Genomic DNA, 16,404 nt, shown 5'->3' on the forward strand with positions numbered 1-16,404 from the left:
ATCATCTTATAGGGAATAATTCCCAAAATTTTGTAAGCTTCTAAACATTTTTAAGCAGAGTACAGAGTCATATTTTTTTGATTCAAACTATTAATAATATTAGTATAAAATCTCTTTGAGCAGATTAATTTTAAACTTTGTTCTATTAAGGCTGTACATTATTTAGACCAAACTAAGAGGAATTTTTGCAAACTATTTAAGATCAACTGAGTCACAGTACTGAACCTGAACTGTCTGTAATTTTCTTAGAGAAATTAAAATAAAATTTAGAAAAGTATTAATAATGCTCAGAGAATAGTCAAAGCAAAAGGGCAACAGGGAATGAAGTTAAAGTAATTGAGAGTGTAAAAGCATGCATTACTGATTTATAGCCTTCAGTTTCAACTGGAAAAAGAATTCTACACCTGGCACTTGTTTTCACTGAAGAATGTAAATATTTGAACACAGAACGCTGTTTTAATGGATGGTTTTCATCATTACAAAATAACCTCTCTTTTCTTTAAATCAGGATTTCATAAGCAGTAAAGCTGGATGTAATGTCACAAAGTATATAGAATGGAAAATAGTATTGGAAATGGGCATGATGGAAAAGAAACAAGATGAAAATATGCAATAGGGGAAAACCGATGCCTTGTTAGTATTTTCCCATCTAGTGTTGACCATTTCAGACATTTTTGAAATCCAGGATTTTTCAGTACAGAGTCCTTTCCCTAGAACTGCATTGTAGCTGATTTCCTGAAATCATGATTTTCACAATAATTAAAAAAAACTCCAAACATTATTAATGTTGACAGGTGCAGGATACAAATCCCTTGATAACAATGGAGAATTGAAAATTATTGCACTTATTCCTGCCTTTTTTTTCCACCTCTGTAGTCCGGTTTATACCCAGCCAGTCACAAATGGAATGCAGAAGCTAAGCAACAGCAGTGAATGGAATTAAATTAAAATTTCTTCCTCAAAAATACATGCATTAAAACAGATCTGATTTACATCAGTGTGAAAATCATGGATTAGGGGGAGGAGGGAAGCTACAGCATATCTTCATTTTGGCAGCCTTCCAGGGCAGGACTGCTCTGGAGCTCTGTGTTAGCATCCACAAGTAGTTCAGGCAAGTTTCCAGTTGCTGCGGTCTGTGATGTAGATGAGAGATTTGTGTTGACAGGAATCTTAGGAAAAAAACCTTTTCTTGATTTTTCACAAAGTGCAAGTATGAATGAGTACAGATTTTACTCTGAATCTATATACATTAAGTACTGAGCAAAGCTAGAATCTCTTTGTTCATATAACTGGAGATGTAGCAATTTTGTGACTGAGGTCAAGTATTTCAGATAACATGTAGAGTAATACCTAACCTCCAGCAGGAGGTATTTAAAATGCTAATCTGGGTTAGATTTTTTCAATATTATATTTTTAACATTGGAAATATCAGCATATTTTCTCCAGTGCTCCTCTTGCAGTTAACATGATTTTTTTTTTTTTTTGGCCTTGTTTTTATCTAGAAAGCTTCCAAAGTTTATCGTGGAAAGAAAATGCCAGGTAAAATGGGTAACATCTATAGGACATCTTTTGGATTAAAGGTGAGTTCTAAATGAACTAGAATGTGTATAGGGTGGTTGCATTGCCAAGCAATGGACTCAGACATGTAGCCTTGTGTTGGTGCTGTCTGAAGTCCTAACTTGATCACGACCCTTCACTGTCATTTGCAAAAAGGGGATTATAGTTTCTGTCCAGATTCTGATTTGTACATAACTGCAGCAGCTCCTGGGCTATTAAAGCTACTTTTCTCCGTCTCTGAGGGCATCCTCTGCAGTTTGCACAAAAACCCAATTGACCTCTAGTTTGCAAAAACGTCTGCTGCTGCTATTCTCTGTTAACTGAAACTAATTTTTTGCAGCAGAAAATGTTGTGTTCAGTTGAGCATCTCATTGAATTAAGAAATTGACAAATGGTCACAGTAATATTTTCATGAGGATATTTGTTTGATTTTGTCACCTGTGGGGTTCAACAGCTGTTACTGCTAGAGGAAAAAGAGACTTAGGAGCTCTGGTTGGTTTTTGCTGAACAAAGAACTGCCTTACCAAGTATAGCCTGATCACCAGCCCTTTATAACTGTTACAGACTCCTGCATGAGAAAGTTTGGCGCTCAGAGTGGCATGTGAGTGAATTTTGTGGCAGTTTAGGCCTGTGCTGAATGTTCTTCTCCAGAGTACCGCTTCATTAATCAGTCTGTGCTTTGCTGGACTACTGTTTGTAAAAGTGGGAATAGTCTTTAAACAGAGCTCAATGTCTGATTTTATTTTTTTTCTGTCTCCTAGGTGTGGAGGATCAACACCGTACATGACATTATTTATGTAAATGGCTCTGTTCCAGGTCACACAAATTGTCTGGTGAAGGTATGTTTGCTAGTTTCAACTTACTGACATTAGTGATTCCTGAACTCTCTACAAATCTCTTCTTACAAAAGGAAAAACACTGGTAGAATGCAATCTTCATTTCCTCAGAGTGCCATCTTGTACTGTTGAATTAAAAGGGTGGTAGAATCAGCTCTGTGAAAGAGAGTGATTAGTAGGGGCAGTGGGTTACACTCACTTTAAATGACTCATTCTTAGCTTTGCACTGGGATGGTGCACCCACGTAGCTTATGATAAACCAGCACAGTTGCTGAAACCCTTGGGTGAGTGTCTCCAGGCTACATGCATCCCTTTTGAATGCTGACTCAAGCCAGTAGCATGCTGGTGAAATTTCCAGAGTATTATTTAAGGGCTGTATTAATGAAACACAAATACAGAGCAGGCACTGCTTTAGAGGTTATTCCAAGCATTCCCATGTGCAGTAGCAGTTAACCTTTCCAAGGAGCAGTTGAGGTACAGGAGGAGACAGCAGGAATTTACAATAAGGATCCGAGTTCCCTTTGCAATCAGTATAAATATGTCAGTGTTAATTTCTGTATCAGTCTACAGAATTAATTTCAAAGTTTATGGAGGTTGTTTCAAGACTGTGAAAAACTGAAACAATGAAGAGTCTAACAAGTGTTCTTACAATGTAAATAATCCACATCAAAGCAAGAAAAGCACTTCTGAGAGTTGTTTTCAAAATAGATTTTTCTTTCTAATTAGGTATATTCTACACATTTGCAAGCACGAATTACTTGGAGGAAGTTTCTTCCTTTCTGACTAAATAGATTACAGGCTATCAAGCATCCTTGCTATGAATGATTATAAAGATTCTAATATACATATACCTGTATATGTGATACACAGTTTTAAATCCTCAGAGGTATTACTGGGATTTAAATTATTCCATTTTTGAAAAGCTGCAGAGTTCATCGAGTTTAGATGTTTTTAATTAGTTCGACATCCAGTTTCTGTTCCGTATTTCCTAATTGTGAATCAGAACTCCGCAGTTAATTGGCTTTAATTCCAGCAACCCTAGCTTTCAAATAGGTGTTTTTCCCACAGAAAAATGAAGTTTACTGTTGTGTTTCTCTCACTGAAAATAAGACCTTTTTTATTGACTGCAGTATTTCCAAACTGCTCCGGTTGTAATGTCCAGCCCAAGCCTTTTCCTTTCCAAGGTAGTCAAAATTGGTTAACAGATGGCCATGAGAAGTAGTTTCCAGGATAACTGCAAAATTACTGGGCATGGCATCAATTATATAGAATTAAGACTATAACTTGGCTGGCTTTTCATCCTTATATTGGACCAAATGACCTCTTCTCCAACTGTGTCCCATTTGTAAAAATCCTAAGACAAGGACCTGGTTACTGTCTGAGGTTTAAAGAAGTGGGAATCTGTTGCAGGATGTTAGTTTTAAATAAAAGTATAGAAACAACATAATGTGGCTGAAAAACTGAGAAACATTTGATGCCCAAACTGTATTCTTAATTCTTAATAGTACTCTTAAGTAGGAGTTAACTGTTGCAAAAGATTGTGCATCTTGTTATCCTCGACATGGTGTTAAAATCCACATTTGCAGTGGCCCTGCTTGGTGGCAAATGCAAGTACATATTTCAGATGCTTTATCTGTAAGAATACAACAGTTTATGAAGCCACCAAGACTCTGAACACAGTATCTAGTTCTTCTAGATCATAACTTTTATTCTAACTAGACTCAGTAAATTTATTTTTTTTATTTCTGATTTTAAGTGAGTTAAGAAAGCAAACATTTATTAAACCCCTGTAATATAAATGGTTTTTAAAAGCAAAGCTGTGTGTGTTAATACCACACATTCTTATGTACTCCGTGAAGATCTCATTTAAACAAATCACTGTCCCCTTGCTGATCAGATATTGCACTCACTTCTTGCAGAAGAGCTTTCTTTAATGCTTTCTTTCACCTTTTTCTTCTACCTTCTCTTTTTCTTTATTCAGTTGTTCCTCTTGCCTAGGCTGGGAAGCAGCCCCGTTAACACCTTGGATTTACTGGTTTTGTTCTGAAAGCAGTCCTGCTGTTAGCTTAAAAAAAATCCTTGAGGCAGCAGCACTGCCATAGTCAACAGCCTTGTTAACAGGAGATTTCTGGGCCAAGCCATGGAGTATAAGCAGTAAAACTACCGTGTTGACATCTGCAATGTCAAGAGAATAATGGGCTTGGACTGCTGTGGCAGTCTGCTGCATATCATTTAAGTGCCTGCCAGATCCAGGAGTCATTTCTGTTCAGTTCACTCGCCATGGATGATGATTGGAACTTTATCCTAAGACCAAAAGTTAAAATGGCTCATCTGTGGTCTTTTTTTCAGTAAACTTAGTTCATCAGTATTAACTGAGTGGCACAAGGCACTTTTCTGACTGCTTTACTAATCCTTATACAGGATGTCTACAAGATCAGAATCTGTATTCATTTTATCTGTAGGTTACCTGTATTTAAAATGTTTCAAGTCATAGTTATCTACAATTTAGAAGTTCAGGTATTTCAAGTATACATTTTGGCAAATGCATTTCAGACTTGTAGCTAATTCCATCAATGAGGGTTAGGGATCCATGGGAAGAATAGGCTTTTCTTCCCTTAGAGCTCCTTGATTAACGTAATAAAATATTTGAAATATCTTTACCAAAATGCTTCAGACTCAAACTTTCGTGACATTTAATAATGCTATTAAGAAATAGATTTCTAAAAATTGTCTCCACTCACATATTTGGAGATTTGAGGCAGTGTGTATTCAGAAACAGTTTATTCCAGTTCCTTGAGCTGGTGAATCCATTGTGCGGGTTTTTTTCTTGCATAAGCCATATGAGTTACATGTATTAAATAATTTTTTTCACTTATATTTTCGAACACATTGCTGAAGAGTAGAAGAAGCTTTAATTATAAAATCAGGCAAAGCAATACTATTTGGTATCTGTTCTTTAATTTCTGGTTTTTTCTTTCTCCATTTAATCTTGCTGCACTTATCTGTGGTGTTTTTAGCTTGTCTTATGCCTTTCTTCCAGAATGTTTTCTTACTTGTCTTATAGACACTTCAATATATTGCTGTATATTTGTTTGCATCTGTAGTTGGGGAGAGGAATTATGAGATATTAGCATTTGTAATTACCATTCATTCCACTAAATACCTACCTGTAATTAAGTAGGACTAATGTCTAGGGAAATTGAATCCGTCTGCCTTTCACAAGAAGTGAAATATTGCATGACACTTTTCTCTTTATGTGCTTCTAAGAGGAAAGCGTTTGTGTTCTGTGTTGCTTGGTAACCATTAAAACCACAGTGCACCTTCAAAACATATATTTATTTTGTATGTTGTATTTTTGGAAACTTAGTGCATCAGCACTGTATTCAGACAGAGATGAAGCACTTAAATTTTTCAAGTTTCATTTTCAGCAGAATACTGGGATTGATGGATTTCTGGTTTAATAAGAAGTCAGTTTTCATTTGATACTGCGTGCTGAAGCGTGCAGGTAAATAACTGACATAAGGAATGTTTCTAGCCAGCTGGAGAAACAACGGGAGAAGCTTACTTTAGCATGGATTTATTACACAATTTCAAGGTCTAATAAAATTAAGAAACTTTAGCAGTGTGCTAGAATACATGGAACCTTTCTGTTACAGGAGTGCCATTGCAGAGAAAGCATTTGTAAGTTAGTGTATTGTGCCTGTCAAGATAGCCTAGCTCAGGTAGCACCTCTTTCTTTCTGGTGTATCTTCTTAGATCACAGGGCCTATAGTTCCCATCTGTAATAGTTTTTTCTTTCAAAAGTTTATGGCTCTGGATTTATCTCCTAAGTATAGTACCAAAAATTCTCTCTTCTGTCACTCAAGGGAGAAGCAAAAGATTTAGTTCCCTTTTTAAGTAGTTTTTTTGCTTTGTAATGGAGAGTGTGCTGTAGTAAGGTATATTGTATATATGTATATGTATGGCCAGTCCCTTCGTGAACGAAGAACCAGGGAAGGTCTTTACACCTTCCAGCCTGCGCGTTGGATTTTTTAGGTGAGACACAGTGTGCGCGGAACTGAGCCCACCCTTTAATCCTGAGGTTCATCTGCCGGGGCCAAGCGAGCTTGGACGGTGGCAGCGAGGTCCTCAGGACGTAGATGGATTGCCTTACAGGGCTAATGAGCTCCATCTGCCCGGGGAGGGGCCCCGACCGGGACTCGAACCCGGGTCTCAGCGTTCAGAGCGCTGTGCTTTAACCACTTCACCACCAGGTGCTACAGTTTATCTTTGATAATGTTTTATAACTGTCCTAGTTTCAAGGCACTGTTTCTTAGGACATTCAGTGTTGACCACTTTGAGTAGATCACTTGTAGTGAAAGCCGAAATTCTGGCAAATCTTGTAACCCATAAGAGTCACTTAGCAGGTTAGATACTGAACTGGCCTTTTTGTATGCTAGACCTGAGTTAAATTGAAGTATACAGTTCCTTTATAATGTTCTGCTTGAGCTAATAACTTAAGTCCTGAGACTGCTTTTTTATTCAGCTTTTTTATTTTAAGAAAAGTCTGTAGTGGATTTGTACCCTATTTATTTGGTATCACACTTTCCAGTATTACTGTGTTGTGTTTCTAGCTGGTCATGCCTGAGTTGGGTATACTATGCTCAAGCAGAGGACACACAGGAATAGTGCAATACCTTCAGTTCTTTCATGTTCCCTGTCCTGTACCTTGTGTTCCATGATAGAGTTGTGTGGAGGTTTGAGGGGGTTTTGTTTTGTTGGGGTTTTTTTAAGACAAAATAAGGCTGGTCAGAAATGGATGTGGTTTTGCATTAAATTTTCTGTCTAGGTTCAAAAGTAATACAGAATCTGAGCTATGAGTATGACACCTGAGGAGAATATTTCTGATCTTTTTTTATATTTAAGCACACCTTTCTGTTGAGCAAACAACTTGTATTCTTTGCTGTGGTTGCTTACACAGCCTGAAGCCCTGTTAAACTACAGCTGTGAGTTGTGACTTCAGCATTAAACTTTTGGCACTTGTTTTAAGACCAAATGGAGTCTTTTGTGGTCATAGATTTCTAAATTTGTGTGTGTTTATGCTACCCATTATGCCGTCAGTGTGGGGGACATGCATATGTGCAGTCTGTTAATAATCTGCAAAACCCTTTATGACTGTACTAAAGATTTAGTTACAAAATCCCAAGCAACTCCAATTTCAGCTTTCTCTGGTATTTTTATTAATAAAAAGACTTGACAGAGAATACACTGTAATGTATATACACTATGTATCATCTGTCTGTAGTATAGTGTATTATAATATACAGTACTATTAATACAGCAGTTGAGTAAGCCAAGCATTTATGGTATATTGAATTATACAGTGAATGCTTTTATGGATTGTAATAACCAGTTGGACTATCAGCCTGATTCCTTCTGTGGCTGAGAGCTAAATTCACTGGATTTTAGTAACACAGAGCATGAAAACTTATTCCTTTATTAGGGCTGTTCTCTGGATATTACTAGGAGAACAAGAAGAGCTGTGCTGGGCCACCTGTACTTCTTAACTGTGTACATGCTTAGACAAACAAGTGCGGCTCTTGCTGCTGCATGCCACTGGACCCCTTTTATACTGTTGTGAAGTTACTGTGCAGGAATCTGAGGTGTTAGATACAGGAAACCTTTGTTAGGCTGAACCCTTCATAAATGTGAAGGGAATCATTCAGTAATTCTCTTGAGAGGACAGGTAATTCATACTGTGTTTGAAGTTGCTAATCAGTACTTTCAGATGTAAAATGAACTCGAGTTCTTCCTTTTAATAGGAATAATAATGGTAATAGCTGGTAATAATAATATCTAATTCTTGAAATTTACAAGGGAGAAAGAGGGATGTTCGTTCAGTTTGGTAGTGATGCTGCGAGATAGTGCTTGTTTTCTTTTTAATATCATTTAAAAGCAATGAATGTAGAAGAAGATGGAAAAAGAGCAGTAGTTTTCACCAGTCAAAAGAAATACTGTGTCAATTATACTAGTCAGAGGAAAAAGCATATCAGAAGAAAACCATTTTAACATCAGATGTGGCCTGTGCTTCTGGGATCTGTCAAGCTTCTGAGGAGTTTGGAAGGGGTAAAGTGCAACAGTACTGTACTCCTGTGAAAGCAACAATGGTTTGTTGAAAATACTTCATGAGAATATTTAAACTATTTTAAGAATTCTCCTTATCACACAAGAGGCACTATCTCCAAAATGTCCCTTGACGTCAATATGCCATTAATGTAATGTTAAGTCTGAACAGAAATCTTACATTTATTTAGGTAAACTAATGCAGGACTAAAATTAGACTGTTGGATTTGCCTTCAGTTGAGAGCAGATGTCTTGCTTCGAAATCCTGTCATAAGAAGTTGTTTTAAGAAGAAAGGGAGGGGGGAAAAAAGGAGAAAAACAAACACTTCGATTCCTTTCATTTTCCAGGTCCAAAACTGCCTGTAATGGCACAACCTGTATGTAGCAACACATATTATTTCATGATGAAAATCGTCAAAAGTGACAGAAAGTAGACATGAAAAACATTTTAATACAATATGTATATGAAATTAATAAGTTAACATAAATAAAATCATTTATTCTAATGTTCTTAATACTTACTGACAAAGAGACCGCGGGGCGGTTTGCTGTTGACAGAGAAGGCTTATGTTTTGTCATAGGATTAGAGAGTAAAAGAGAAAGGGGCAAGGGAAATAAAAGATATAATTTGTGAAGTTACTATAACATGTTTTCATATAGTAAAAGAAACAGCCACAACTTATTGAAAGGGAAGGGTGATATCTCTGAAGGTGCCATCCTTCAGGTGGCACTGTTGAAGCTGTCTGCCTTTCTTCTGAACTCACTGCTGCTGGAACCGTTGTAGTAAAGGTCTTCAGACTTGGACCTCAAAATTTATTCCATCTAGCTATGTAATGTAAATTGGGAACTGGAGGTACTTAAGTAGTTCTGTGTGACAGTTCCAAGTGAATAGAGAACACTTTTCTAGGGAGGTGTCTGGTAGAAGAGGGATGATCTATTTGAAAAGCTGCTTAGCCATGCTAACCAGTACAACGTGTTGAGCCTTTCATCTCCTCATTCTTAGTAAAAAGTTTTCTTTTGTTTATCAAGCCTGCACTTAGAAAACTGCTGGAACATCGAATTTATTGTACACTTCATCTGCAGGAATCCTTATGGACTGTGAGAAAGGCTCAAGTAATAGCAGATATGAATCTGGTAAATAGAGTGTTGTCAAAACAGAGCTTCCAGTGGGCATAAAATTGTTTTATTTAATTTTTTGCATAAATCATAATTGTCCTATGTTTTTGTCCCACCAAGTAAAAACAAGCTTCCTGTTTTTTAAAAACCCACTAAAAAACTAAGAGGAAGAGCTTATCTTCTCTGTAGTAAAATTTTTGTGTAATCTATTTGTACTTTTTTTTTAATCCACTTGAGTATAGCAGCTGAAAGGGATTATTACAGCCTGCAAGGAAGATCATTTGTAACAGTACAGAAACGAAGAATTTAATTTTAAGTAAAATTTCATTGCTCAAGTATTTGTAGCTCTTTTTTTCTCTTCAGAGATACCAGCTTTCTATCTGCTACTGCAGACAAACTGCTTTTTGCTGATAATTCTAGCTACTAATTTTCTTCAGAGATTGGAGTTCCAGGGGCTAGATTTTAAATCTTTCCACATGTAGAGAGGTCAGTAAAGGAAAGTAATTTCTCTGTGGCGCCACAGTTCTTGGAAATGAACTGTCTGAAAGGCTCGTGTTCGACAAACTCGGGTACTGATTCCTGGGTGAAGTATTTTAGATGCTTAATTCAGCAGGCACTGAATAGCTGTGCAGTAGCCAGAGGAACTGAGTACAGCACATGCACATATCTTTGCAAAATTAGCTGCCATAATTAGTTTGCATCATACATACAGATGCGTGTCTTGGTTGTTGAAGAGGTGATTACACTGCATGGTAAAACTTGGTGTGTCACGTAGGGAAGTACTGTGGGATACGAGCACAGTTCAAACAAGCCATATTTTTACTTTAATAACATTTTAAAATATTGAGCAATGAATTCATGAGAGTAGGTCTTGATTCTCTCGCTGTAACAACAAAGTCTTTTTGTTTTGTTTTTATTTAGTTTTGTTGGTTTTTAAAAAACTCCTCAAGGATGGGTACAAAATGTTAAATTCAATAGCTGGGGTTGGTGTTAAAGTAGATGATGATTATACATGGAATTCTTTAAACAAGTGCAGTGTGAATGCTCCTGGGTTTTTTCTTATGCATGCAGGCTGAGTTCTTTAATTTCTAGTGTATCATTGTCTGAAAGTCTTCTGTAAGATTTATTAACCCTACCCTTCCCCTTCCTGCTTTTTAGGTCAGAGACAGCAAATTGCCTACATGCAAGGAATACAATAAAAACCCTCCGTTCCCTACGTTTTTTGCTGATGGAGATGAAAAACTACCAGAAGACCTTTTTGATGAGGAAATTTTCCAGTTCACGGATCCATCTATCACATATACATAATGTTCTTCTCATCTTTGAAAACACTATTTTGTTATTTTCATGAACTTTGCAATTCTGTCTGAAAGAAAACCTATGAATTGCAGTCTGGCCAACTGACTTAAACACTTCAGATATTGCCATTTTGGTCAGGTAATCGGATTTCCCACTGTCAACTTCAAAGCTGTACTTAAAGCAAGCGGTGAATCTGAGGGACAGGTTGTAAAGCACACCAAACAGTGTGTCTTCAGTGAGCTTTTGTCCTTTGCCTCAGGCTGTGAAAACTTACACATTTCTGAAAAACTGTTGTTTTGAGATGGTTCCAGTTCATTTTCTAAATGCTAACAAACTCAGTTTCTTTCTTATGTAAAGTATTCTGGGCAACTCTGATCAATCAAAAAAGGTTCCAAATCTGCCTTGGCATCTGGGGGGGGGGGGAGATCTGTGTAGAATAATCCAAAATAAAACAAGAAAATTCGTTGCTCTGCAGCAGCACAAGCTTGTTCTGCTTCCTTCTTTTCTCCAGAGCTCTTCTTCTTATTTTGCTTTAACGTTGTGTTAATTGTAGCAGATACCCAATAAATTTTCTAGAGGGAGGGTGGTGCTGGCCAAGTGTAGGGTGAGGGGGTGTTTGGTTTGGAAACGTTCAGTAACAAAGCAGCACTAAGGCTGCAGTGGCCACCTGTTTGTCGCCTTTGCTAACTGCTTGTTCTGATCTTAGCAGAGGGTCCCTTGAATACTCTCTGGAGAAATATCTCCACACCTAGCATTTTCTCTGTATTGGATTCTTAAGCTGTTACAGGAGAGCTATTACTAAGAATGCAGGTAAAATGTGAGGGATTTGTCTTTATGATAGTGCTCGTTTTTCTTCTACCCATCCTTTCAGTAGTAGCTGGAATCATTGCGCTCCTTTTATTTTTCATCTTGCATGATTTACTATTTATAAGTTTGATCTTTTGAACACTGTAAATCCTCTCACCTACAGAAGTAACTACCTGCCTGTCAGTACCATCCGAGCACTTACAAGTCCTACAGTAGTTCAAGAACTTGCAGACAAGTTACCATTAATACTGTGGCAATGCTGTCTACTTATCTTTGCAGCTTCATCACAAGACATCAAATTCCTAAAGTAAATGAGATCTCTTAAGACCTTACTAATACTATCCAAATTGAAAGTCCGTGTGGTGACTTCCAATCACTGAAGATATTTTGATTTTTTTTTTTTGTGAGTGCTTGAAGAAACCGCATGCCATCTTGTAGTAGATTGGGAGCGATCGTCAGAGACTGTGGTATGGAAATATGAACTGTGTATATCTGCATTGTGGGGTATCCTCTTTGCTCAATTCAGTTGAATATAAAATGTGATTCAAATAAGTGCACCAGAATGCTGAAGAAACAGCAGACACGATGCAAAAAGCAGGTAGCAAATACCAAGTGGGGTGTTGTGTTTCGGCTGTGATTCTGGTAGTGAGTGACACTTCTCACCTGTTCCAGATAGTTTGTGTTTCCTGAGGAGATTAGTTTTCAATTTCCTGGTTGCAAAACAGATTTTAAAAGTTACAGCTTTTCAGGTTTGCTTGCTGTGGAACACACATAAATCAGGGAGTGTCCTGATATGTAGCCCACTGTTCTGCTGCTCTGGTTTAGGGGCTAATTCTGCCACACATAAGCTTTTCTTGAGGAGCGTTGTTGTTGGTTTTTTGTTTTACTTGGTAATTGATCCTGGGCCATGACAGAGGTGACCATACAGAGATACCTTTTCATATTTAGTTTCTCAGCCAGGATATCCTGGATGTGGGATCCTCTCCTGTGACTAGTTGCATTTTGGGTTTGCTTTCAGCGTATGCCTTGCTAAGTCCAAAGAATCAAATGTGAACTCAAAGGGAGCCACAGGTTAATAAAAGTAAATTAAGGTGAGCTCTGTATCTGGTATTATTTCAGTGTGAGGGGAAAACTGACAACCTACTTTAATTCCATTTTCTTTGGTAAGAGAATAACTTCTCCCATTTTGGCATAAACAGTGACATTCCAATGATCTGATCATGTTACTCTAGATTAATTGTGATGAATCTAAATTGTGATGAATCCCCCCTTATCTAGGGTATGACTGCCGTCATGCAGGGAATTCTCTACTTAACGTTGCCTTGCCTTTGTTCAGTTCTAAAATCCCTGTTGAAACCTGTATGCTATCAGAGTAGTCGTTGCAGTTTTGCTTTTGAAATGCATGGTGGTTGTGAGCCATATGATCTTTCCAGATGCTGCTTATTCAGGTCTCTTTTTTTGTTGAGGTGTGCAAGTGAAACCTTTTTCATCTTTGTTTATCAAGAGTGCTTGAACACCAAAGATGAGCTGTCATAGCTCAAGTAAAGACTGATGTCCCAAAGGTAAGTATTTTCAGTAGAGCAAATGCAGTGAGATGGATAAGATCTGTTGATGTAAGCTCAGAGTAGTGCAGTATAGACTGGAACAAAAACATCCATTAGACCCTTTCTTCCATCAGGCACTGAAAGGCTTATGGTGTTTTGTATTTAATTTTCCTTATACTCCCCATCTCTGTTTACTGCTTTTGTGACTAATAAAGGGACTTGGAGCAGGAGAAAGGCAGGCTGAATTTATTTCAAGGAGCAAAATTGTAATGGCACCAAATGCTTTAAGCCCACCTACAAATTTGCTTTTGGATAAGAGTGCTTGATTTTTTAGACATTATCAAAGGTGCTGGAGCTGAGTATTCTGCTTCAATGCGGCTGAAGGTTGTGGCTAATTGAGCAGGTGTGCTTTTAAGAGTCAAATAAAAGCAGGCAAAATTAGGCAAATATCAGGTCCTCGTGTCTCAGATAAGCCAGCAGTTTCTCATGTAAAAGGATGTGTTGATTTTACTGAAAAGGCAAACTAAGGGCTCTGTTGCAAGTAGATATCTGTGTGTTTTGTTGCTATGTCTTGAGTAATGACAGTTTAGAGCTGTCACGCAACATTTGCCCAGGCAAACAACAACAGCAACAAAAATAAATTCTTATTTCATATTACCTGTAGATTATTAATGAAGAAGGAGTTGAACATGTAGCCAGGAGTCTGAATCCTGTAGGACAATGTCCTACCCATGTTGCAGTCTGTTCTGCTGCCTGAGGAAGTAATTGTTGGTAAGCTCTACTACCACTGCCATAACTTGTGAAGACTGCAGTGAGGTCTCCCCAGAGACTTCTCTTCTTCAGGCTGAACAACCCCAGCTCTCTCAGCCCGTCTCCATAGGAGAAGTGCTCCAGCCCTCTAACCATCTTTGTGGCCTTTCTCTGCACTCGCTCTAGCAGTGAGTTCTGTGTCCTTCTTGTGCTGTGGGTGAGGCACTGAGCTGGGGTTTGCACGTCCAGGAGCTCGGTACCCCCTCCTTAGGCTGTTCTGTTTGTTTAGGTTAGTGGGATGTTTTTAACATCACTAACGTGCTCCTTTGGAGGAGGATGTAGGGTTAAGCTTTAGCTGTATCTGTGGCTTCATGGCATGACTGCTCTGAAAAATAAATTCTCTTCAATAATAACCCCTCTCAGTGGTTCTGTAGTAGTACATGAATAAACAGTGTCAAGCTTACAAGATAAGTTGGAAGTAAAAAGACAGCAGGAAGAAGAAATCAAAACACTCATCTATCACTTGACAACATAATTGCAGTCATTGATGATAAACAAGCAGAGTTTATTTCCCTTCAAATACAATACTTTTACATACCATTGCTCTGTCATTATATGAGACCAATAAACATTTTTGTTTGCCATTTTCACTTCATGTGGGAAAATGTCTTTTATTCTGCAAGCGTTTAACAAATATTCTTCAAGTAAACTGAAGGGATGAGTAGAGTTTGCCTGTAAAAATTCCATCTTCCTTACTGTTTCCTTGCGGAATTCTGAAAGTCCTGGAGGACTTCGGTGACCTTAGAGGTCTTTTCCAACCTTAATGATTCTGTGACTGAAAGAAAACTGATCAGGATGTAAATTGTGAGGGGGTCTGGCCCGTGTAACCCTTCTGCGATGCCCGGCAGCTTTGCACTGGCAGCCTGGTGCCAGCCCTGCACCTGTGACCTCCAGCACACGGGGCTCTCCTGTGGTGCCAGCGTGCTGACTCTTTAAAGGAAATTGCCGGTCCCATCCTAGGGTGCCTCATGAAGTCTGGCTAACAGAGAAGTCCAATAACCACAGTGAGGACAGTTGGTGGGGTTCATTAATTTTAGGAGCGCTTTGTCTGTAGCTGTCACTTGGCTTAGATCATTCTCCTGATTTATGTCATTCCCCTATCTCCGTGAGATTTCACATGAAGAGTGCCTCGGTTTCATAGCTGTAAGCATTACTTGTATACAATGTCTTCTGATAATTAGCTCCTGTGCCCTTCAGTGCACACATAGTGTTTATTAATTGCCTTTAATGAGCATCTCTCACCTGCAGCAAATTGCCCTGCTCTGTTGCACACCTTAGCATATAGCATAGCATAGTATGATTTATTTATGTAACATGTTTGAGGACACGTAGCAGCTGTAAAAACATGCATAAATGCAGGCCTTGGTCTTGGGTATTTACTGGGTTTGGAGACAGCGTGGAGTTTCTGGGGGAGGAATTTAGGTTGATCGCCTGTAGCCTTAATGTTATCACACCAGAAAAAAAATTCTTTTCAGTTGGTGCAACTCTGCTGTGCCTGAAGTGTGGAAGCAAAACAGATAGACAGATGGCAGCTTTTCCTGAGGAGTATGTACGGCCAAGTTGTGATACCAGGTAGGAAAGGGGTACATTAGGACTGGTAGCCTAAATAATTTTAGCCTGCTGACTTACCTCATGCAGCACTCAGAAAGATGTGTGATGGGACCTGGGGAAGATCTTCACACTGGTTCAGTCCCCTGCCATTCTGCTGGTGCACTCTTCCTCGCACATCTTCCCCTGGTTTTACAGAAGTGTGTGGGTGTGGTAAGTGTGAATGGGCATCACAAGGAAGATTTCCAGCAGCATCGATGTGCATGATCAGGTTCTAGTTCTCTCTTTGTCTCACTTCCCTCATTCCAATAGGCTATCACAGATGGGGTCCCACCTGTGTTAATGGTTCACAAGCCATAGACTCATTCCTGTTTGAATACCGAAGACCTGAGGTACGTGCTTACTTTCTTTGATTGCAGTGACACCTAGCTACTGCCCATGATGAATCGAAAATCACTGCTTGTGAATAATTTCATTTGGGGGTTAAATTAATGTTCACTTTCATGGCAGCAACTTTGAGCACTAGAACAGAACCCAGAAGAGACAGTCAGCTGAGGAAACGAGTGCAGTTTTCAGTGTGAATGCAGAAAATGGCTTGAATTATTTGCTGTAATCTAATGAGTATACGCTGGAGATGGAGCCTTCTGTGCTGTGTTGCTTATTGCTGCTTCTCAAATTCCTTGTGAGTAAAATCTTTTGGCATAAACTGTATGTACTGAAGTCAAATTATGCACAAATCCAGATTGGGGGTTTTGGAAGGGGCAGGACTGCAAGGGGAAGCAAAA

The 16,404-nt window shown here is 38.5% G+C and overlaps 1 protein-coding gene across 2 annotated transcripts in view; it reads left to right on the forward strand.

Annotated features, from left to right (window-relative positions):
• The window catches only part of MRPL3 (mitochondrial ribosomal protein L3), a 28,697-nt gene extending 17,326 nt beyond the window's left edge, over positions 1 to 11,371 (forward strand). The window contains exons 8-10 of one of the 2 annotated variants that reach the window (XM_027897052.1): positions 1,503 to 1,580; positions 2,319 to 2,396; positions 10,770 to 11,371. In XM_027897052.1, coding sequence (XP_027752853.1) covers positions 1,503 to 1,580; positions 2,319 to 2,396; positions 10,770 to 10,919 — 306 coding nt within the window. In that variant the 3' untranslated portion in view covers positions 10,920 to 11,371. The remainder of the gene's footprint in view (positions 1 to 1,502; positions 1,581 to 2,318; positions 2,397 to 10,769) is intronic. The other variant, XM_027897061.1, reaches the window with a different exon arrangement.
• The last annotated feature ends 5,033 nt before the right edge of the window (positions 11,372 to 16,404 follow it).

This window comes from Empidonax traillii, unplaced genomic scaffold (genome assembly GCF_003031625.1).
Source record: "Empidonax traillii isolate 1590-97213 ecotype Southwest subspecies unplaced genomic scaffold, ASM303162v1 scaffold19:size3308961, whole genome shotgun sequence".
Taxonomy (NCBI): Eukaryota; Metazoa; Chordata; class Aves; order Passeriformes; family Tyrannidae; genus Empidonax; species Empidonax traillii.